At 40.3% G+C, this 25008-nt stretch overlaps 1 protein-coding gene across 1 annotated transcript in view; it reads right to left on the minus strand.

Moving 5' to 3' along the window:
* Nucleotides 1–21833, minus strand: part of LOC124131427 (putative glucose-6-phosphate 1-epimerase) — a 55491-nt gene extending 33658 nt beyond the window's left edge. The window contains exons 1-7 of the mRNA XM_046494710.2: nucleotides 21688–21833; nucleotides 11051–11102; nucleotides 10037–10095; nucleotides 7759–7841; nucleotides 3778–3851; nucleotides 3328–3398; nucleotides 1695–1801 (exon numbers count right to left, since the gene is read on the minus strand). Of these exons, the coding sequence (XP_046350666.2) occupies nucleotides 1695–1801; nucleotides 3328–3398; nucleotides 3778–3851; nucleotides 7759–7841; nucleotides 10037–10095; nucleotides 11051–11102; nucleotides 21688–21778 (537 nt within the window). The 5' untranslated portion in view covers nucleotides 21779–21833. The remainder of the gene's footprint in view (nucleotides 1–1694; nucleotides 1802–3327; nucleotides 3399–3777; nucleotides 3852–7758; nucleotides 7842–10036; nucleotides 10096–11050; nucleotides 11103–21687) is intronic.
* Nucleotides 21834–25008: the final 3175 nt, after the last annotated feature.

The following is a 25008-nucleotide window of genomic DNA, read 5'->3' on the forward strand; positions in this document are numbered from 1 at the left end:
CTACATACTTTGTGTTCTGTACAACTGACCTTGTCTACATACTTGGTGTTCTGTACATCTGACCTTGTCTACATACTTGGTGTTCTGTACAACTGACCTCGTCTACATACTTGGTGTTCTGTACAACTGACCTTGTCTACATACTTGGTGTTCTGTACAACTGACCTTGTCTACTTACTTGGTGTTCTGTACATCTGACCTTGTCTACATACTTGGTGTTCTGTACATCTGACCTTGTCTACATACTTGGTGTTCTGTACATCTGATCTTGTCTACATACTTGGTGTTCTGTACAACTGACCTTGTCTACATACTTGGTGTTCTGTACATCTGACCTTGTCTACATACTTGGTGGTCTGTACAACTGACCTTGTCTACATACTTGGTGGTCTGTACAACTGACCTTGTCTACATACTTGGTGTTCTGTACAACTGACCTTGTCTACATACTTGGTGTTCTGTACATCTGACCTTGTCTACATACTTAGTGTTCTCTACAACTGACCTTGTCTACATACTTGGTGTTCTGTACAACTGACCTTGTCTACATACTTGGTGTTCTGTACAACTGACCTTGTCTACATACTTGGTGTTCTGTACAACTGACCTTGTCTACATACTTGGTGTTCTGTACAACTGACCTTGTCTACATATTTGTGTTCTGTACAACTGACCTTGTCTACATACTTGGTGTTCTGTACATCTGACCTTGTCTACATACTTGGTGTTCTGTACAACTGACCTTGTCTACATACTTGGTGTTCTGTGCAACTGACCTTGTCTACATACTTGGTGTTCTGTACAACTGACCTTGTCTACATACTTGGTGTTCTGTACAACTGACCTTGTCTACATACTTGGTGTTCTGTACATCTGACCTTGTCTACATACTTGGTGTTCTGTACAACTGACCTTGTCTACATACTTGGTGTTCTCTACAACTGACCTTGTCTACATACTTGGTGTTCTGTACATCTGACCTTGTCTACATACTTGGTGTTCTGTACATCTGATCTTGTCTACATACTTGGTGTTCTGTACAACTGACCTTGTCTACATACTTGGTGTTCTGTACATCTGACCTTGTCTACATACTTGGTGTTCTGTACAACTGACCTTGTCTACATACTTGGTGGTCTGTACAACTGACCTTGTCTACATACTTGGTGTTCTGTACAACTGACCTTGTCTACATACTTGGTGTTCTGTACATCTGACCTTGTCTTCATACTTGGTGTTCTGTACAACTGACCTTGTCTACATACTTGGTGTTCTGTACAACTGACCTTGTCTACATACTTGGTGTTCTGTACAACTGACCTTGTCTACATACTTGGTGTTCTGTACAACTGACCTTGTCTACATACTTGGTGTTCTGTACAACTGACCTTGTCTACATACTTGGTGTTCTGTACAACTGACCTTGTCTACATACTTGGTGTTCTGTACATCTGACCTTGTCTACATACTTGGTGTTCTGTACAACTGACCTTGTCTACATACTTGGTGTTCTGTACAACTGACCTTGTCTACATACTTGGTGTTCTGTACAACTGACCTTGTCTACATACTTGGTGTTCTGTACATCTGACCTTGTCTACATACTTGGTGTTCTGTACATCTGACCTTGTCTACATACTTGGTGTTCTGTACAACTGACCTTGTCTACATACTTGGTGTTCTGTACAACTGACCTTGTCTACATACTTGGTGTTCTGTAGACCCATGACTGCTGTCTTAGAGATGTCAGGGATGCGGAAGTAAGTGTGTAGGAGACAGGTGAAGTCAAAGTCTTTGCTGCCTGAAAGAAGAAGACGAAGTCATCCATATCTCCCACCATCCTTGCATATTCAAAATTGTGAATAAATATTCTTAGATTTGTTGCGACAGCCAGCAGTTCTAACTTGCCTAATACATTTGCCAATTTTCCTGGAGAAATAATAAATAGTTTGGCACTTGAAATAAACCTTGTCTACTGCCAGGACACAGGTGCTGTGGAACACTCAACCACATTGTCTACTGCCAGGACACAGGTGCTGTGGTACACTCAACCACAATGTCTACTGCCAGGACAAAGGTGCTGTGGTACACTCACCCACACTGTCTACTGCCAGGACACGGGTGCTGTGGAACACTCAACCACAATGTCTACTGCCAGGACACAGGTGCTGTTGAACACTCACCCAGGTTGTCTACTGCCAGGACACAGGTGCTGTGGAACACTCACCCACAATGTCTACTGCCAGCACACAGGTGCTGTGGTACACTCAACCACAATGTCTGCTGCCAGGACACAGGTGCTGTGGAACACTCTCCCACAATGTCTACTGCCAGGACACAGGTGCTGTGGAACACTCACCCAGGTTGTCTACTGCCAGGACACAGGTGCTGTGGTACACTCGCCCAGGTTGTCTACTGCCAGGACACAGGTGCTGTGGTACAATCAACCACAATGTCTACTGCCAGGACACAGGTGCTGTGGAACACTCACCCAAAATGTCTACTGCCAGGACACAGGTGCTGTGGTACACTCGCCCAGGTTGTCTACTGCCAGGACACAGGTGCTGTGGTACAATCAACCACAATGTCTACTGCCAGGACACAGGTGCTGTGGAACACTCGCCCAGGTTGTCTACTGCCAGGACACAGGTGCTGTGGTACACTCAACCACAATGTCTACTGTCAGCACACAGGTGCTGTGGAAAGCTCACCCACATTGTCTACTGCCAGGACACAGGCGCTGTGGTACACTCAACCACAATGTCTACTGCCAGGACCCCGGTGCTGTGGAACACTCAACCATAATGTCTACTGCCAGGACACAGGTGCTGTGGAACACTCACCCAGGTTGTCTACTGCCAGGACACAGGTGCTGTAGTACACTCAATGACAATGTCTACTGCCAGGACACAGGTGCTGTGGTACACTCATCCACAATGTCTACTGCCAGGACACAGGTGCTCTGGAACACTTGCCCACAATGTCTACTGCCAGGACACAGGTGCTGTGGAACACTCAATCAGGTTGTCTACTGCCAGGACACATGTGCTGTGGAACACTCGCCCACAATGTCTACTGCCAGGACACAGGTGCTGTGGTACACTCATCCACAAAGTCTACTGCCAGGACACAGGTGCTGTGGTACACTCTCCCACGATGGCTACTGCCAGGACACAGGAGCTGTGGTACACTCAACCACAATGTCTACTGCCCGGGCACAGGTGCTGTGGTACACTCTCCAACAATGTCTACTGCCAGGACACAGGTGCTGTGGTACACTCATCCACAAAGTCTACTGCCAGGACACAGGTGCTGTGGAACACTCACCCAGGTTGTTTACTGCCACATTCATGGTGACTGTCTTCTCCATCACCTGTACAGTGTACACCACCTTGAACCTGCAACAGGTGATCAGTTATATGAGACGACTAAGGAGCTCTCAATGCCTTGCCTCTACACAAGTGTCACTTTAAAATGTCCTTGTTACCTACCTAACATATAGATGTCTAACTCTACTGTCAGGCTGTGACTTCACATCCAAGTCATCACATGTGGAAAGGCCAACAGTACTTTATCAGATACAGTTTCACCATGACGATGGTAGATAGACCCAGTGAATAGTTGCCCTCACAAACACAGCACTTGATGCAAAGTCGCTTTAACTGATCTACTGGCACTGTGACTATTGTAAGTTGAACATAAATAATTAGATTTTCCAAAGTTGTGGCACTAAAATCACTTTGTGTAAATGGCCACAGGTCTGTCTGTACATCTTACCTGAAGTCCCATATTGCTCGGGTGGCTTCATCATCTTGAAGGACAAACTCAGCTACAACATTGCCTGCACTATCCTGCAAGCAGTAGGTTGTAAACTCAGTATTGATGCTGGTTTTGCTGGTTTCATGGCAATAATATGGAAGCCTGTGTTTGTGTGTAAAGTTATGGCCGCCTGGGTTTGTGTGTAATTTCATGGCAGCCTTGTTTGTGTGCAAAGTAATGGAAGCCTGTGTTTGTGTGTAACGCTATGATGCCTGTGTTTGTGTGTAACATTATGGAAGACTCTGTTTGTGTGTAAAGTTATGACAGCCTGTGTTTGTGTGTAAAGTTATGGAAGTCTGTGTTTTTGTGTAACGCTATGATGCCTGTGTTTGTGTGTAACATATTGGAAGATTGTGTTTGTGTGTAAAGTTATGACAGCCTGTGTTTGTGTGTAACGTTATGAATCCTGTGTTTGTGTGTAACGCTATGGAAGATTGTGTTTGTGTGTAACGTTATGGAAGATTGTGTTTGCGTGTAAAGTTATGACAGCCTGTGTTTGTGTGTAAAGTTATGACAGCCTGTGTTTGTGTGTAAAGCTATGACAGCCTGTGTTTGTGTGTAACGCAATGGAAGCCTGTGTTTGTGTGTAACGCTATGATGCCTGTGTTTGTGTGTAACATATTGGAAGCCTGTGTTTGTGTGTAACGCTATGGAAGATTGTGTTTGTGTGTAACGTTATGGAAGACTGTGTTTGTGTGTAAAGTTATGGAAGATTGTGTTTGTGTGTAACGCTATGGAAGATTGTGTTTGTGTGTAAAGTTATGGAAGATTGTGTTTGCGTGTAAAGTTATGGAAGATTGTGTTTGCGTGTAAAGTTATGACAGCCTGTGTTTGTGTGTAAGGCAATGGAAGATTGTGTTTGTGTGTAACGCTATGGAACATTGTGTTTGTGTGTAACGCTATGGAAGATTGTGTTTGTGTGTAACGCTTTGGAAGATTGTGTTTGCGTGTAAAGTTATGGAAGATTGTGTTTACTCGTAAAGTTATGGAAGATTGTGTTTGCGTGTAAAGTTATGGAAGATTGTGTTTGTGTGTAAAGTTATGGAAGACTGTGTTTGTGTGTAACGTTATGGAAGATTGTGTTTGTGTGTAAAGTTATGGAAGATTGTGTTTGTGTGTAACGCTATGGAAGATTGTGTTTGTGTGTAACGCTTTGGAAGATTGTGTTTGCGTGTAAAGTTTTGGAAGATTGTGTTTGTGTGTAAAGTTATGGAAGACTGTGTTTGTGTGTAACGCTATGGAAGATTGTGTTTGTGTGTAACGTTATGGAAGATTGTGTTTGCGTGTAAAGTTATGGAAGATTGTGTTTGCGTGTAAAGTTATGGAAGATTGTGTTTGCGTGTAAAGTTATGACAGCCTGTGTTTGTGTGTAAGGCTATGGAAGATTGTGTTTGTGTGTAACGTTATGGAAGATTGTGTTTGTGTGTAACGTTATGGAAGATTGTGTTTGCGTTTAAAGTTATGGAAGATTGTGTTTGCATGTAAAGTAAAGGAAGACTGTGTTTGTGTGTAAAGCTATGACAGCCTGTGTTTGTGTGTAACGCAATGGAAGCCTGTGTTTGTGTGTAACGCTATGATGCCTGTGTTTGTGTGTAACATATTGGAAGCCTGTGTTTGTGTGTAACGCTATGGAAGATTGTGTTTGTGTGTAACGTTATGGAAGATTGTGTTTGTGTGTAAAGTTATGGAAGATTGTGTTTGTGTGTAACGCTATGGAAGATTGTGTTTGTGTGTAACGCTTTGAAAGATTGTGTTTGCGTGTAAAGTTATGGAAGATTGTGTTTGCGTGTAAAGTTATGGAAGATTGTGTTTGCGTGTAAAGTTATGGAAGATTGTGTTTGTGTGTAAAGTTATGGAAGACTGTGTTTGTGTGTAACGCTATGGAAGATTGTGTTTATGTGTAACGTTATGGAAGATTGTGTTTGCGTGTAAAGTTATGGAAGATTGTGTTTGCGTGTAAAGTTATGGAAGATTGTGTTTGCGTGTAAAGTTATGACAGCCTGTGTTTGTGTGTAAGGCTATGGAAGATTGTGTTTGTGTGTAACGTTATGGAAGATTGTGTTTGTGTGTAACGTTATGGAAGATTGTGTTTGCGTTTAAAGTTATGGAAGATTGTGTTTGCATGTAAAGTTATGGAAGACTGTGTTTGTGTGTAAAGTTATGACAGCCTGTGTTTTTCTGTGTAACGTTATGAATCCTGTGTTTGTGTGTAACGCTATGGAAGCCTGTGTTGTGCATAAAGTTATGTCTTTGTTGACATTTGCAAAATTCAACAATTTTCTGCACAGAAATTGATCACTACTAACTAACACAAAAACATTGACATAAACAAAAATGTATAATCTAAAGGTGCAATCTATGTCAAATATACTCACATGCAAAAGAAACGCAAGTGGTTTTAAGCAAATAGGTAACAAACAAAGAACCATAAATTGATATGAGGTTTAGCATGTAGTGAAGCCTGATGGTGTTATTAATATTTTTGGTTGCATTTTGGAAGCCCCGAGTAAAAACGCAACATAAAATACGAATTGCCAAAACGCACCATTTCAATGAATATGTGGGTATCATGCACCCATTTCTCGCGAAATCGAAAATGCACGAACTGTCACGAACTGTAGTGGGTATAAAACTGTGGCCGATTCTTGGACCTACCACTCCTTGGTCAACAATGCCACGCCTAACTCAAATTCAGAGAAACCAGGCTATCGGACGTTTGGAAGCTGGAGAGTTTGTCCAAGATGTTGCCCGTCATTTCAACGTTAACATAACCACAATTTACCGTCTCCTGCATCGATACAATGCTACACAGACCACAGATGACCTTCCTCGGAGCAGTCGACCTAGGGTACACCACACCTCGACAAGATCGGCAGATTACCTGTCAACACCAGCGACATCCATTCCTAACTGCAAGTGAAAGTGCTCGACAGGCCATAGGAACACATAATCGACACATTTGCCGGAACACTGTGTTCCGACGTCTTCACAAATAGTCTGATCCACTCAATGTACAGGAGATGTGTGGCAGTGATCAATGCTAATGGTGGTCACACCAAGTATTGACTGACATTTTGGGTATTGACCCAAAACTGTGTAAGCCCTTCACATTTGAAAAAAACAATTATGTCATCTGCCTTTTAATCCATTAAACTGTCTTCAGTCAAATTTTTGGCAATCTTGCCTTATTAGTATTTCTTGTCTTTACTGTCGAAAATAAATAACATGTATACTGAATACTCGAGTAGTCGACTTGCGTTTCTTTTGCGTGTGAGTATATTAAAATATCACAAAAAGAAAACAGAAATATGTTGAGCCCCACAACCAGCCACACATGTCATTCCATGGGAACCATCACTGAGTAACTGCCATCAAGACTAGGGATAATTGATTACTTCTTAGCCACACATGTATAAGGTGGATGCCCCAAGTCACACTTGTGGACTGTATAGTCACTTGTTTCATTTTTCACTTGTGCATTGTCCTGATATGAGAGGACACCTTTTCACAGCTTCCCATAGCTCAGTCATAATTGTCTCAAAAGTACAGCATAATATGCTTCATCTATTATGTGGCCTTTTGGAAGATAGTCCACCCTGATGACACCATAACCTCATAGACTTTCAATTCAGGTGAGCTATATTAAACCCCAATGACAACATGCTTGTTTGTTTGTTTGTTGTTTAATGCCGCACTCAGCAATATTCCAGCTATATGAAGGCAGTCTGTAAATAATCATGTCTGCACCAGACTATTAAGTGAATTATATCCTGAGCATCGATCCACGCAAGTGTGATACAATGACATGCATCAATCAAGTCAGCGAGCCCGACCATCCAATACTGATAGTCGCCTCTTATGACAAGCATGGGTTGCTGAAGACTTATTCTATCCTGGGTCTTCACGGGTCCTATAAGAACATGCAGACAAGAAACATACTGTCCTGGCTGGTGTTTCTGCCTGCCATCTCTTTGTCCTGGCAAAGCCATGCTGTGGGCCGAGGTCCCAGGGGCCGAAATTGGCTACAAAGATAACATTTCATTATTCTTTTTATCCTTTAAATAAATATTGCAACTGATTGAACTGTCAATTATTTTGACATTTTTTGTTTTGTTTTGTTTGTTGTTTAATGCCGCACTCAGCAATATTCCAGCTATATGACGGCGGTCTGTATATAATCGAGTCTGGGCCAGACAATCCAGTAATTAATGTCATGAGCATCGATCCATGCAATTGGGATACGATGACATACATCAACCAAGTCAGTGAGCCTGACCACCCGATCCCGTTAGTTGCCTTATTTTGACGTAAATGGTGTGACAAGATTCATGCAGCTTGCAATTGTAACGATTGTACCTTGGCCAGATTTTTATTTCCTTGTGGTTTACAAGTTTTTACCTATTCTAGTTAATAAGATAAAATGTGATATGATGTGTGCAGGTTCACACAAGACTGGCAATATATTTTAGAGATAAAACCCAATAACGGCTATCTGAGTGTGGTGTGAAGTAATAAACAGTGTCTTCATGTCTACAGCTTCACAGAGCCTGACTTCCTGTCTGTGTTTATTGTGATGTCTTATAGCTAAAATGAGCACTATTTTCATTAAACCACCCGCATGTTATCAGAAATGAGCAGACCACTGTAACTTGATAATGCCCTCGTATTGCTTGACGTCGGGCCATTATCACGCGTGTTGTTAGGTGACATATTACCAATGTTTAATAGTGATGTCATCTGGTTTGTTCTATGACGTGTCCATATTTGTAAAAGTGGATTAGTGACATTCATTGTGTGTTGTAAATGTGTGTGTTGTTGTGTGTTGTAAATTTGTGTGTAAATTGTGTGTTGTAAATGTGTGTGTTGTAAATGTTTCAAAACCAATATTGCTGTTTATTTTTATTAGATAACAAATTCTACCCATTTAGCTATAATAATGGTAACACTATTTTTCAGGGCATTATCATTTGCAGAAGCCCTCGGTTTAAATTAATGGAATACCTCGGGCTTCTGCAAATGATAATGCCCAGCAAAATAGCGTTACCCTTATAATAATAGTGTTGTGTACTAAACAAAACATTTAATCCCACAGAATCTGAATAATTTTAAAAAATGTGCCAAACTTTCAGAAATTATAATGAATGTTATAAGAATGAGAAATAGTTTGCTCAATTGAACACTTGCATGTTTTGGACTTCTAACAACATCAAGTGCGGAGATAATGCTAAAATGGGCAGAAAATGATGATCTTAGTTTTCAGGAAGGAAACTTTTATATTGGAAAATGGGCAAGCCTTAGACCCAAACTAATCTAGTTGAAAAGATGAAGAAAACAACAGTACAAACATATGATAAAAATAATGTTGATTATGAACTTGCTTAAAGTTGTGAGTGAGTTGGGTTTAACTCCGCTTTTAACAGTATTCCAGTTATATCACGGTGTGTCAGCTTAATGTGGAAGGAAAGCCAAAAGTGATGCAGGTCTCAGATGTTTACCATTTTGGTGAAAGCAACAAGCACGGGTATGGTGCTGACAAACCTAGAAACATAATCAGGGAGAATTGGGATTTGAACCCAAAATCATAGGTTTCTGGTTACCCAAGGGACGCAACTTTGCACAGCGAATCGCGGCGCCTTAGATGACTGGGCCATCCGTGGCCCCCTTGCTCATAGCAAGACTTTCTCTTGGAGATGTACCGGTAAGCATCAGCCTTTTGTGTTCAGTTTACTCGTATGTACTTGACCATTACAGATGGAACAAACATCCACATGTTAGAAAGAAAAAGGGCTAATTGACAACCATTTGGACATGTCATAACATTTCAAAGTCTTTTTGTAAGTTTACATTTATCAATGTTTCAAGTGGGCCAGAAAGGGCCTTGTCCTACTTGGTGCCACGGACATGGTGTGATGGACACAAACCAACTCGGATTAGAATCCCCACTCTAGATCTTTGAATCATTATATTCGTTTTGTTTGTTTGTTGTTTCATGCCACAGTCAACAATATTCAAGTCAATAAACTGAACATGTATATCAATGGAATCTGCAGGTATCATATCTGTGATCGAAACCTCTGAATGGAATACACAGAAGACTTGTCTCTTAATTATGATAAAAAATGAACACTGACATCATATATTCACTATTTTACAGATATTTCTTTCTTGAGTCACACAGTTTTTAGAAATAAATATTTAGAAATGAAATAATACTTACGGAAAACTACGGGTATTCCACCTCTGATGGCTTTCTTGTTGTCAAACACAGCCTTCTCACTGATGGGAAAGAAGACATCTTTTAAAAGTAAAAGCATCTTCATTAACACAAAAACAATCAAACAAATTACTAAACAAGATTGCTGTGTTGGGCAGCTCAGCCCCTGCGTTTTTTAGGGCTTGGTCCTGCCCAACACTGAAGCATATGCAACACATGTAGTGTCTCCTTGGGCAAGTGAAATGCTTCTCCATTCACCCAGCAGTGAATGGGTTCCTGGTACGATGAGATGGCAATGTGGCTGTTATAACCTTCTGGTGCCACACAGGCAGCTTGGGTTGTATTCTCTCCAGGGAGATGAGAATGATTGATGAGTGCATACTGATCCATTGCCCAGGGTATTAAAGTATGCTTTGAGCAACCACATAGTGGATGGAAAACAGTGCCTAAAAATTGACTTGTAATTATTATTAAGTTGCAACATTAAAAGTAAGGCTCCAGTCCTATATTCCATGACAAACTTCCCAATGGTTAGGGTATCATAATGACTAGTTAACATTTGCCCCGTTTAAGGGTTTTGCTATATGTTATCAATATAAGGACCAAGACTGTTAGTTACTATCACTGAGTTGGTTTACAGGTTACAGGCAATGTCCTCAACAGCCAGGGTGCAAGGACAATATTCATACAATGAAGATATCTGGCACCCCTGTAGCCTGTGGCACGCACAGTCTAAGGGAGACAACTCTTCCTTACAATGGTAGATCCTTCATCCTCTAAATTTCTCAGTGATTAGTACATGGGAGTTTATTTAGTACTTATTTCAAGCATGTCATATGAAAATAGTTATCACACTGCCTTGGCTTTTGAAAATAACATGACTGTTTTCCAACTACAATCATCATCGAGATCACTTTAGTTCGGAGATCAACAATCTCAACATACTCTGATGCTGCATTGTGTCTTAATAAATGTCTTCCAACCAGCTGTATATCACTTAACGTTCCTATGACTTACCTCAAAAACAAGACTTCTTGTCCTTGGCACTTCCAAGACAAAACGGTAGCTCCTGCACAAGACAATACAGTAGCAATTTTATGGTTGTACACACTGAGTATGGAAAGAATCTGTACCAGTATGTTCGCATGAAACAATCAGTATCAGCACTGCCAATAGCTTCAGTAGGTTTACTTGTACTTAGTGTAGGGAATTAGTTGTATGATAATGATTGTTGATGGGATCATCTAATTTAATCAGTAAGCGTAATGTTGCTGTTTTCAGTAAAATAAGATCACAGTATCACACCAAACAAAAATACAATTCTACCTAGACTGTAGCTTCAACAGTGATCAGAGTACCATAACAGTTAGGTTATTACTACTGTTATATGTTGTGCCTAATAGTACTTGTGTACCTAAGCACTCATGGACTGATGACGTCACCACAAATAGTGATGATGTCATGATGACATAGTTAGCAGAATAGAACATGGCCACCTCCTGTAAGAAACCATCTGACAGAAGTCTGAAATGAATCTACAGAGATTTAGTGAGCTGTTAAATGCAATTTTGATTGACTAAAATTTGGTATTTTGCCAAAATTTTGAAGTGATTAGCTAGTGATAGTGCCTCTTATTTAAAGGCGCACTGATCTACAGCAATTTCCCGGGACTGGTTGTTGCCTTTGTTAATTTTTTTTCCTCGTGAGTACCCGGATGTATAGCAGAAATCTAAACCGGTTTGCGACCTGTGCTTCACCATTCGTAAGCGCATTAGTCACTTTTATGGATAGTATAAAGGTGTATGGTCACATTGACCAACAAAATAAAATACTTTTTCGAGATAATAAGGAAATGTAGGTAAGTTTTGATAAGTCACTTGGTTGGGAATTGTGCGATTTTCATTTACACTATTTTGACTTGCAACAAAAAGTAAATACTTCACCTGAGCAATGCTCATTTTTATCGTGTGTATATTTTTACAGTCAAAATGTGTAAAATTTTCACGTAGGAAATTTATTAAGCGCCTAATTATTCAATTATTTTACAAAATGACTGAACAATATGTCCATCTGTATTATTATGATAACGAATTCCAAACATTCTTATGTTTAATATCATCACCAAGTGAGTGAAATGGTTAGGATTAAGTACATTTCTATATTGTTTGGCCTCTAATACAAGCATAATTAATCTATTGTGATGTTTTAAGCCCTTTTTGAATGTCTTAATCATTTTTAGTCAATCTGTTAAATGAATGGACAGATTTGTCAGTTTGTAATGGTGAATCACATTTTACACATTGACTGTAACATATACACGCTTACAAAGGAAAAGATTTGTGAAAACACTGTAAATCGCACATCGAAGAGCTTCCCAAACAAGACGTAGAGGAACAAGAATGATTCTGTTCAATGCTACAGAAAAAGAATGAAAACAAAATGCAAATATCATAATTACAACCTACCAAAGTATAATATTAGGCAGCTACCTTGTTCGAGGAATGTATCCGTAAATATCCACACAAAGGAACAATATCTCGCACATCTGCAGCTGTATAATGAAACTTATTTGATGTCATGTGTCTCTGTAACACTCTAACATTTTAAATAAATTGACGTCCAAAAGAAACTTGACCAACTGAAAATATAAATTTCAGACAAAGTATAATTTTTTTTCCGATGAAGTCTATCTTAAACACATAACCTAAATACAACAATAGTGTATGCAGAAAATGTTAATCGTCTGTTACATGTTTGCGAGATAACACACGAAAAAAGTGAAAAAAACGTGCACCATGGACAACTGCAGTCGACAGTCAGTGGCCAGGAGACTCAGGGCTGATGGAATCAGGGCTTTTAGACCATACAGAGGACAGCTATTGACAGCGCAACATTGTCGTCTGCGATTGAGATGGGCCCGGACTGTACGATGTTGGCAACGATGTGATTGGCAGAGGGTTGTCTTCACTGACGAAAGTCGATTCTGTATGTTTAGGGCTGATGGAAGACAACGTGTTTAACCGCCGAAGAGGTGAACGAACGGCGGTGTGTTGTGTGCAGCAGGTCGTACCATATGGTGGAGGGAGTGTCATGGTGTGGGGAGGGATCTGTGGGCAGGAGAGGACACCGCTGGTCATCGTTGACGGAAACTTGACAGCTCAGCGTTACATGGATAACATTCTTCATTCAGTTGTCCTACCATTTCTCCAACAGCAGCCACGTGGTGTCATTTATCAGCATGACAACGCTAGAGCCCATACAGCCAGAATTGTCACTAACTTCCTCGCAGCCAACAACATCAACGTCCTGCCGTGGCCTGCACGCTCACCCGACATGTCCCCCATTGAACACCTCTGGGACTTGATGGATCGTCATGTTCGACAACGACCACACTCTCCAGCCAACCGGCAAGAACTGATCTTGGCCCTCCAAGAAGAATGGCGTCAAATCCCACGTAACCTCATCAGACGACTGACTTTTTCTGTGCGTCGAAGAGTTTTTGCGTGTATTGAGGCATTTGGTGGTCACACACGCTACTAATGACTTGTTATTGAACGTGAGCAATTGTTTATGTACTCTGCCTATTGTCCATGATTCTGAAAGCTCGAGTTTTGTAACACACCCAACTTTAGGGGGCTCTGACGTAATTATCGGTCGCGGTATGATTGTGATTTTCAGTGTTAATTATGTTGATATATTGATCTTCTCAATACACTTTACTTCATGCATGCATGTTTTGTTGTTTTTGAGCAAGAGTGATTTCAAACTCTGGTAAAGTTTTTCTTTTGGACGTCAGTTTATATTTAGCGTTTCGAGATATTTTAACCGTGTTCGTTTCTCAACTGATCACTTGGTTTTTTTCAGTTGTTTCACATAGGTGTCAAGTCTTTAAGGTCAGCTGAGAAAGCCTACGTGACAACTATTTTCATTATGTCCACGTTCTTAAAAAAATCCATTGAGTGAGATAACAATGAGCAACCACTCAACGTATAATCGGTTATTCCTATCAAAAGCATGTAGTTTTTACATTGGCACTTCACGCCATGGTATGAGTGCATACCGTCTGTTTTAGTAAACCTACACATGTAAACACTTACTTTTGACATATCAACTGTGCAAGATAACAGTGATTAAGCAATCAACATATTTTCTGTTACTGCTTTGATGGCGAGGAATGATCTGTCATTAACTGAGCATCAAGTGAATTATGACAAATACACAAGCGTAGGGTTTTCCCATAAAACATGGATGACAACAAGGGAGTAGTAATCGTATCCTCCACGCAATCCGAAATCCGAAAATGCTATCGCTGCAGGGATAATTTTTTTATTATTAAACCATAACCATCAGGGGTAATTCCAAATAACGACATCCGATGAGCTTCCGGCGTTCTTTTTGTCTGTTTGTTTAGGCTGAAGAAATTAATTAACATGTACCCTTTGTCGAAATCTTCATAACCAATCAGTGCTAAAAAATGCTTAAAACAAATATTGCTGCCAAGTTTATTTAGCTGTCCTTGCAGATGGTAGCCCAGTCTCTTGTCACGCTCAGTTGTGTTGGTCAGCAAATCAACAAGCTAGTTTGAGTGAACATTTTGACTGTTAAGTCATAAGCACATCCTAGTTTACAATCACTATTACAGAGGATTACAGAAGCTGTTAATTTATCCCAGTAGATATTTTCCATCAGAAAAGGCATGGCTACATTCCAAGTTTCTCCACCTGATCGTTTCAATTTCAAGCAGCCTGATGATGAGTGGCCAAAATGGATAAAGAGATTTGTTCTCTTTAGAATTGCATCAAGACTGAACACTCAAGATGGGGGAAGAGGCTGAAGACACATTAGCTACATTCAGACTTAATGAACAAGTGGCTGATTTTGATGTTGTGAAAACTCACTTTGAGAACTTTATCCCTGTTAGGAGAAATGTTACCTTCGAATGAGCCAAGTTTAACAAGAGACTACAAGAACCAAGTGAAATTCTAGATAGCTTCCTTACTGAGCTCTATGGTCTGGATGAACATTCCGCAATATGGAACACTCCAGGAAGATCTTATTCATGATAGAATAGTGAAATAAGAGAAACTAGTCTATTTTAATGACTACAGCTTGATAGTGAATTAACCCTTGGCTATCAAGATAGCCAGACAATCTGTAACTGTGAAAAGGCAACAATCAGTGGTCAGAAATACAGTGAGATCCGGGTAGAAAAGGTCTTCAGCAACCCATGCTTGCCGTAAAAGGCGACCATAGGTTGTAAGAGGACTAGCTTCACCTCTCATAGGTAAACTTGCAATTAAAGACTTGAATCTCATTCAGCGGGTAAACAACATCGAAACCGAGTATCACCAAATGAATATTGGAGAACCAAGTTTCCCAAGTTGTTCATCGGGCTTGGGAAGAAGGATGGTGCCTACAACATTAAACTTAAGGAGGGAGCAAAACCTTTTCCTCTGAATTCTCCAAGCAGAGTTCCACTTCCTTTACTCCCCAAGGTGAAGAAAGAACTCGAGAACATGGAGAGAACCGGTGTAATCTCACATGTTTACGAACCTATGGACTAATGTGCAGGTATTGTTGTAGTACCTAAAGCCTCAGGATCCATTAGGAATTTGTGTTGATCTGACCAATTTGAATGAATCAGTTCGTTGTGAAAATCATTCAATGCAAGTTTTAGACCAAACAATCAGCCAACTGAGTGGTGCTCAATACTTCACGAAGGAATCTTCACTTCTAACCACCGTTCGGAAGGTTTAGATTAAAACGTCTTCCATTTGGGATTTTCTCTACACCTGAACATTTCCAGAAGAGGATGAGCCAGATATTGGAAGGATTAGATGGAACTTTATGTCAGATGGATGACACCCTTATCTACGGTTCAACACAAGCGGAACACGACACAAGATTAGAAGCAACCTTACAGAGACTACAGGAAGCTGTGGTCACTCTCAAAGACAAATGTGTCTTCTCAACTAACTCTGAGATTTCTTGGTCACATCATCGACAGTCATGGTGTTCGAGCTGATCCGGCAAAAATCAATGCTACACGTGATATTGTGGAACCTTCATCTGTTACGGAAGTTTGTCGTTTCTTAGGAATGGTGAACAAGTTAGCAAAGTTTCTTCCAAATCTTGCGCATGATACCAAACCATTGAGAGATCTTTCGGTGAAAGACAACATATGGGTTTATAATAAACCTCAACAAACTTTCTTCGATGGAATAAAGCAGAAACTCTGTACATCACCTGTGTTAAAACCAACTACAACCCAAATGCAACAACTGTAGTTTCAACAGATGCTTCATCTTTCGGACCGGAGCGGTGTTACTGCAGAAGCAAAGGGATAATTCTCTCAGACCTGTTGCATATGCATCTAGATCGCTTACAGTGACAGAGCAGAGATATGCTCAAATTGAGAAGGAAGCGCTTGGTATTTTGTGGGGTTGTGAGTGATTCAGAGACTTTCTGATTGGACTGCAATTCACAATTCAGACGGACCACAAACCTTTGATTCCGCTGTTAAGCTCCAAGAATCTTGAAGAACTTCCATCCAGAATTCAGCGTCTACATATGCGATTGATGTCATATCAATTTCACATTGTACATGTTGCAGGGAAATACTGTATTCTGCAGATGCGTGCTCAAGAGCTCCACTCAAGTCGGAAAAAAAAACAAGAGTGAAACTTTACTCCTACATGGTGTTAACCTCTATGCAGAGTCTGTGATGTTGGGTCTGCCTACGTCTCAACAAAAGATACTGGGGATAAAGCGACAACAACTACAAGAAGATGACTGTCACTTGCTCATTCAATACTGCACAGATGGCCTTCACTGCACAAACTTCCTACTCAGGCGAGACAATATTGGACTCACCGAGGTGTCCTCACAGCTATAATGTGTTAATGTATGGACAGAGAATTGTCATACCTGAAGAAATGAGATCCAGTGTGTTAGATCGCCTACATGAAGGACATCAGGGGATAACAAAATGCAGAGCATTGGCGAGATATTCTGTATGGTGGCCTGGACTTGCAGTACAGCTAGAAAGAAAAGTACAAAACTGCAAAGTGTGTGCCAAAGAAAGGTCAAATTCAACTGAACCACTTATTCCTTCCGAACTTCCAGATCGTCCATGGATGAAAGTTCGTACAGACTTATTTGACTTTCGAAATATGTACTTGTTGTTGACTACAGTATTTTTCTAGATACATCGAGGTCACCAAGTTACCAAATACAACATCAGCAAGCGTCATCAATCAACTCAAATCGATCTTTGATTGGGATTCCGGATATTGTGGTATCTGACAATGGTCCACAGTTTCATCCCAGAACTTCACAACATTCCCCGAGGAGTATGAATTCATGCATTTACAATTAGCCTTCATTATCCACAAAGTAATGGTGAAGCCTAGCGTGCAGTTCGCACAGTGAAAAATCTACTCCAGAAGTCACCTGATGTTTATCTAGGTCTGCTTGCTTACAGATCTACTCTTGTTGGCGGACACAGTCCTGCAGAACTCCTCATGCGGAGACAACTCCGCTCAAGTGTTCCTACTCACTCAGCTCAAGCCCAAGCATCTCAACTTCCACTAATTCAGGGAGGAAGATAAACAGCAGCGAGTCAAACAGAAAGAACTGTTTGATCTGAGACACCGAGCACAAGATCTTCGACCACTCAAACCAGGTGATCATGTGTTTGTGAAAGATGCTGACGGAACTAAACAAGGTTTCGTTCAGAGCGAGGATAAAGCCCCTCGATCATATCACGTGGAAACAGAGGGAAGAGTTGTGGGTAGAAATCGCAAGCATCTCGTCCCAACATTAGCTGGTAATGACCGTCAGTAAAGTTAAGACAGTTCACGGAAATGTGAAAACCCATTCAGCGTACCAGCCTGCAGTGTTCAAGTGAACAATCCAGTTAACACCACAACAAGAAGATTTGGCAGGATGTCAGTGAAACCAAACAGACTGGATCTGTGATTCTGTGGAGATTCACTAATGTGTTAAATGTGTTTAAGAAATTTGATTTGACTTTAAATGCTGATTGCAGAGATGATATTAATTTCAACTTACATTCAGTATTCATTCAAGTAATAGCCTTGGTTAGAATATTGTGCTGTTATCTTAATAATGCATTTTTAAAGGTTTAAGTTCAGTTTTCACTATCAGAGACTCTTACCTTAAAGTGCTGAACTCTTTTATAGTAATTATAGGATTGAATCTCCTTCAAGACTTTCAAAAGAAGATGTAGCAGCGACATAGTCATCAGAGTACCATAACAGTTAGGTTATTAAGACTGTTATAGGTTGTGCCTAATAGTACTTGTCACTCTCCTACCCAGTGTTCCATGCGACCAGCGCCATGTGAAGATTCGTCATTCAAGATATTGCATATGTTTTTTATCTGTTTCATATTGACACATCTCCATATCTAGATAAACATATGTCATAGAATGGTTAACTTTCATTGAGAAAATATCCTAAATCATAAATAACTATTTCCATTTGCGTAGTTATCCTATGTTGACATTGGTTGTACGGCTCCACGTGCTGTCATTGAAGCCCTACGGAGAGCTAGCTAGCGATACGGTCACTTTGATGTGTAAATATGTAATGTCATGCAACTCACTGTCGCAGTTGTAGTATCATCATCATCATATCTATATAATTATGCAAAACAATATTTAAAGCACCCCCAAATACTTGCACTAGTCTGTTCTATTCTGATTTCTGAAAAAACGTGGAGAAACAGGAGAAAAGCCCGGGCACATGATATGCAAATTAGCCTATGACAGTGGCGTTATGCTAAGTCACCACTGCGCTGGAGTATGAGTACTTGTGTACCTAAGTACTCATGGACTGATGACGTCACCACAAATAGTGATGATGTCATGATGACATAGTTAGCTGTCTTGTATTAAAACCTAATCTAAAGCCATCCACTCTCCATCATTGATATAACATAGTACTATAGAACTTAGCCAATTAGATCTAATTACCGTATTCGACATAATAAGCGCCCAGGGCGCTCTCAAAATTAGAAATAGGGGGCTCTTATTAGAATATTATTTTGGTGGAAAAAAACAGAATTGAAAGATAAATTTCGTGGTTTATGCTGACAGTCTGAACTGTTTATATACGACAGATATATTTTTCCAGAATTTAATTGCCCATAATTAAAGGGGCACTGATCTAACGCAATTCCCCGGACTGGTTGTTGCCTTTGTTATTGTTTTTTCCCCCGTGAGTACCCGGATGATACGCAACGATACTGAGCGTGACCAGAGACTGGGCTACCGTCTGCAAGGACAGTTAAATAAACTTGGAGGCTGGAGGCAATATTTGTTTTACGCATTTTTGCATAAACACTGATTGGTTAACTGTGATCTATAAAGATTTCGACAAAGGGCGCATGTTAATTAATTTCTTCAGCCTAAACAAACAGACAAAAAGAACGGCGCGGCTCATCGGATGTCGTCATTGGAAATACCCCAGATGGTTTTAGTTTAATACTAAAAAAAGTATCTATGCAGTGAAAGCATTTTCGGATTTCGGATTGCGTCGATAATACGATTACTACTCCCTTGTTGTCATCCACGTTTTCTCGTATAACCCTACACTTGGGTATTTGTCGTCATTCACTTGATGCTCAGTTAATGAATTTATTACAGGTACAATTAGTGGTAGCACCACTTAGATTACCTGACAAAGGTTCCCATTTGGCATTTATTGTGTCTGGGGTAATTATTCAATCTAAATCCAGGTTTGAAGTGAGATGAAATGTGTGTTATGTAATATGCACGTGGCAGCCCAGCAAGAGATGAATGATCAGTTGATTTACTTTTTTTTGTAAATCAACGGATCGTTCCTAGTCGTCAAAGGATTAACAGAAAATATGTTGATTGATTAATCACTGTTATCTTGCACAGTGGATATGTCAAAAGTGAGTGTTTACGTGTCTAGGTTTACAAAAACAAAGGGAATACACCCATATCATGGCGTGAAGTGCCCATGTAAAAACAACATACTTTGTTCAAAGGGTTAACTGATAATAGGTTGATTGATTGATCATTGTTATCTATCACTCAATGGATTGTTTAGGAACCGTGGACGTTATGAATGTTAGTTGTCACGTGGGCTTTCTCAGCCGACCCTTGAGACTTGACACCTATGTGAAACACCTGAAACAATCCAAGTGATCAGTTGAGAAACGAACACGGGTTATAATATCCCGAAACGATATATATCTTTTAAAATATTTGATTGTTACAGCGACAGGTGACAACGAATAAGTTTCTTTGAACAGCTGCAGACGAGTGGGATATTGTTCCTTTGTGTGGATATTCACGGATACATTCCTCGAACAAGGAAGCTGCCTAAAATTTATACACATAAATTTGGTAGGTTGTAATTATGGTATTTGCATTTTGTTTTCCTTCATTTGAACCGATAATTCGTTCTTGTTTCTCTACGTCTTGGTTGGGAAATTCTTTAATGCGCGATAGACGATGTTTTCACGGGTCTTTTCCGTCAATTTGTAAAATGTTATTCTCTCAGGCAATTTATAAAATGTGTAAATATTTCAGTTATTTGGCCTACAAACATCACAACAGATTATTATGTAGGATTAGAAGCCAAACAACATAGAAATGTGCTCTACAACGTAACATTTTCAGTCTCTTGGTGATGACACTAAACATCAAAATGTTTGGAATTCGTTATCATAATAATACAGATGGAAAAGTTTAAATAACTGAATATTTAGACGTTTAATAAATATGTTACACATTTTGACAGTAAAATAATATACACACTATAAAAAAAGCAATGCTCAGGTGAAATATTTACTTTATGTTGCAAGTCAAAATAGTGTAAACGAAAATCGCAAAATTACCAAGCAAGTGACTTATCAAAACTTCGTCACCATTACCGATGCTACCAACAAAGATACCTACATTTCCTTATTATCTCGAAAACTGTATTTCATTTTGTTGATCAATGTGACCATACGCCCTCATTACTACCGGTATCCATAAAAGTGACTAATGCGCTTACGAATGGCGCAGCAGAGGTCGCGAACTAGTCTAGATTTCTGCTATACATCCAGGTACTCACTGGGAAAAAACAATAACAAAGGCAACAACCAGTCCCGGGGAATTGCGTTAGATCAGTGCCCCTTTAAGGGTGCATATAACACACGAGTGCGTATTATACACGAAAAAATATGTCTTGTGTACATTGATCAATCGGAAGGGATGCTAATTAGGATTGTTCACTTGCCAATATATTAGCAAATATCGCCGTGGGCGCTTATTAGAGCGGGGCGCTTATTACGTCGAATACGGTAAGTCATTGAATAAAACTTCTCCAAACAAAACGTCAAAAGTATCTTAGGGTTTTATTTAAAATTAAGATTGCTGAACTGAAGTGTCTCTTATGTATGCTGACCTCTGCCTTTCGCAGAAGTCGACATGAATATATTGATTTTAATTTGGTACGGCTGTACTGACTCCTTATGTAAACCATAGATCTCACAGATCAGTGGACTGTGACGCGTCCAGTGTGCCAGTCACTGTGTACGTGTTTTAAACGTTTACAGAAAAAAAATATTAATGATTGGCAGACGGTGCCAACGATATTACACACGATGCTTACCATGCAGGTGCACGAGTACAGATGTTCCATTACCGCGGTCAAGAAATACAACATCACTACTTGGAAAAGAGGAAGGAGTTTGCTTGGCCATGTTCCACAGAAGGTCGACTGGTAGCCTGTCTATATAGACATCACTAAGCTCCTTACCGCGATATCTCGGGATTGCAGCGAAGGCTACTTGAATTGGGAATATTAATTTTTCAGATCGTTTGCAAAAACGTACTAGCTAGTAGGGCTGGGACGATTCCAAATTTCCTACCCGGATCCCCGACCCCCTATTACCCGACCTTACCCGGGTACCTACTGCAGATCTGATTGCGCATACACTGAAGTTGACTGAAGCTTTGTCTTAACTGTCTGAAGGAATGTGTGCATAGGCAAAACAAAATGCGAACATTAGCGACCTAGTACTCAGATTATTTATAACCTCCGTTTATTAAGTCTGAGTTTTGAGTTGAGCACGAAACCGGATTTGAGCATGAAATCGTACTCAGGGAAGTTTTATAACCTCGTTTGTGTCGACTTTGTACACGGAATATGTCAGAAATAACATGAATAAAATGGCGAAGTCCTCAGCAATCTTCGCAAATGCAGCTATCCTTTATTAGGATGACATTCTATATTAAATCATTCTTCAAAAGAAGAGTCTTATTGCCGTGGTTTATTTGTTGTTGGTCTGAGAAAGTTACATGGGGATGAGTAGATCTACAGTCTGAAAGATGTAATCAAACATTTGAAATATACTATCTTTATCACACATATGTATTATGATATTCGTACATACGAAATACTTAAATAATTATCAAAATATTGTTTAAAACATTCCTAATTGTCAACGATTACACTTTTAAAAATGTGTTTGTGTTATTTGCAACAATCAAAATACATTAGTGGGAGACACGCTCTGTCCCGGACTAGTTTACCCCGCAAGGAGAAGGGCAAGGTCCCAGTATATAGCTGGAATATTGCTGAGTGCGGCGTAAACAACAAACAAACAAATTTAACAAACACACACAATATTACACCGAAAGCCATTGTTGTTCTGTGAAGATATGGACGATTAATTGATATCCGGATTTTATCATTGCAATAAATGAATTTGTGATATCTCACATTTGACATAAATATGAGGCGGTTATTTTCTCATTGAAAGACACAATTTGTGATAAACAAATAATTGAAACATTTGTGTCTGGGGTTGGGAGCAAATAGTCTTATCACATTAAATTATTGAATTAGGTTTATTTATATATACCTAATTAGCCCACATTGTGAATATGCATGAGAAGTTTGGGATTGTGTACACTACCACTGACGGATCAGCTAGAAACATACCTTCCATTAGAAGCTGCAAGAATATTGTCACTACTATAAAGTTTTGTATCACTATTTTTTACCTCAAAGGATCTAGATCTATACGCAATATTTAGTATGCTCAAAATGTTCTACAGGAACAACTTTTGTCGTTTCTTTGCAACAAATGTATTCAAATAATATCCGACGTTCATACAGTTTGTCCCTCGCTCCAGGAAGGTTCATACCCCAATAAACTCACACAAAGTGAAAGTCAGTTCTTAAGTATTCGCCCAAATTATGTATCACGCACGATGCGTTTTGCTTTGAGTGAGTGGGTGAGTTTTATTTTACTCCGCTTTTAGCAATATTCCAGCAATATCACGGCGGGGGACACCAGAAATTGAGACATGTTAATAAACTGACGTCCAAAAGAAACTTTACCAGAGTTTGAAATCACTCTTGCTCAAAAACAACAAAACATACATGCATGAAGTAAAGTGTATTGAGAAGATCAATATATCAACATAATCAACACTGAAAATGACAATCATACTACGACCGAGAATGGCGTCAGAGCCCCCCAAAGTTGGGTGTGGTTCAGAATCATGGACAATAGGCAGAGTATATAAACAATCGCTCACGTTCAATAACAAGTCATTAGTAGCGTGTGTGACCACCAAATGCCTCAATACAAGCAAAAACTCTTCGACGCACAGAAAAAGTCAGTCGTCTGATGAGGGTCACGTGGGATTTGACGCCATTCTTCTTGGAGGGCCAAGATCAGTTCTTGCCGGTTGGCTGGAGAGTGTGGTCGTTGTCGAACACTACGATCCATCAAGTCCCAGAGGTGTTCTATGCGGGACATGTCGGGTGAGCGTGCAGGCCAAGGCAGGACGTTGACGTTGTTGGCTGCGAGGAAGTTAGTGACAATTCTGGCTGTATGGGCTCTAGCGTTATCATGCTGATAAATGACACCACGTGGCTGCTGTTGGAGAAATGGTAGGACAACTGGACGAAGAATGTTATCCATGTAACGCTGAGCTGTCAAGTTTCCGTCAACGATGACCAGCGGTGTCCTCTCCTGCCCACAGATCCCTCCCCACACCATGACACTCCCTCCACCATATGGTACGACCTCCTGCACGCAACACACCGCCGTCGTTCGTTCACCCCTTCGGCGGGTAAACACGTTGTCTTCAATCAGCCCTAAACATACAGAATCGACTTTCGTCAGTGAAGACAACCCTCTGCCAGTCACGTCGTTGCCAACGTCGTACAGTCCGGGCCCATCTCAATCGCAGACGACGATGTTGCGCTGTCAATAGCTGTCCTCTGTATGGTCTAAAAGCCCTGATGCCATGAGCCCTGAGTCTCCTGGCCACTGTCTGTCGACTAACCCTGTGACCTAAGGCATTTGTCGCCGATGACGTCACTGTCAGGAAGCGATTTCGGAGGTGCAAGGTACGCAAGTACCGGTCATCATGGGGCGTGGTCACCCTGGGTCTGCCTGTTCTTGGCCTGTCAGCGGTCCGCCCTGTCTATCTGTAACGTTGCATCAAGTTGGTAACGGCAACACGGGAGCAACCGAAGGTTCGTGCAATATGGGCGTGGGTGGCTCCCATCTGTACCATACCCAAGGCTCGTTCACGTTGTTCGACTGTGAGTCGTGGCATTTCTTTTGTGTGTTTTTATATCACTGTGGATGTCTGACATGCCGTTGCAATCGTTTTATACCCTTACCCGCACGTGCATTTGCAGTTGTCCGTGGTGCACGTGTTTTTCACTTTTTCGCGTTTTATCTCGCAAACATGTAGCAGACGATTAAAATTTTCTGCATACACTATTGTTGTAATTAGGTTATGTGTTTTAGATAGACTTAAAAAATAATAATTATGCTTTATATAAATTTATATTTTCAGTTGGTAAAGTTTCTTTTGGACGTCAGTTTATAATTCATACCATGAGTAAGTTAAAATGTTACGTCGCATCGGCATTATTTCAGCCATATATATATAGTGACGTCAT

Source organism: Haliotis rufescens, unplaced genomic scaffold, assembly GCF_023055435.1.
Source record: "Haliotis rufescens isolate VD_foot unplaced genomic scaffold, xgHalRufe1.0.p SCAF_1, whole genome shotgun sequence".
Classification (NCBI taxonomy): domain Eukaryota; kingdom Metazoa; phylum Mollusca; class Gastropoda; order Lepetellida; family Haliotidae; genus Haliotis; species Haliotis rufescens.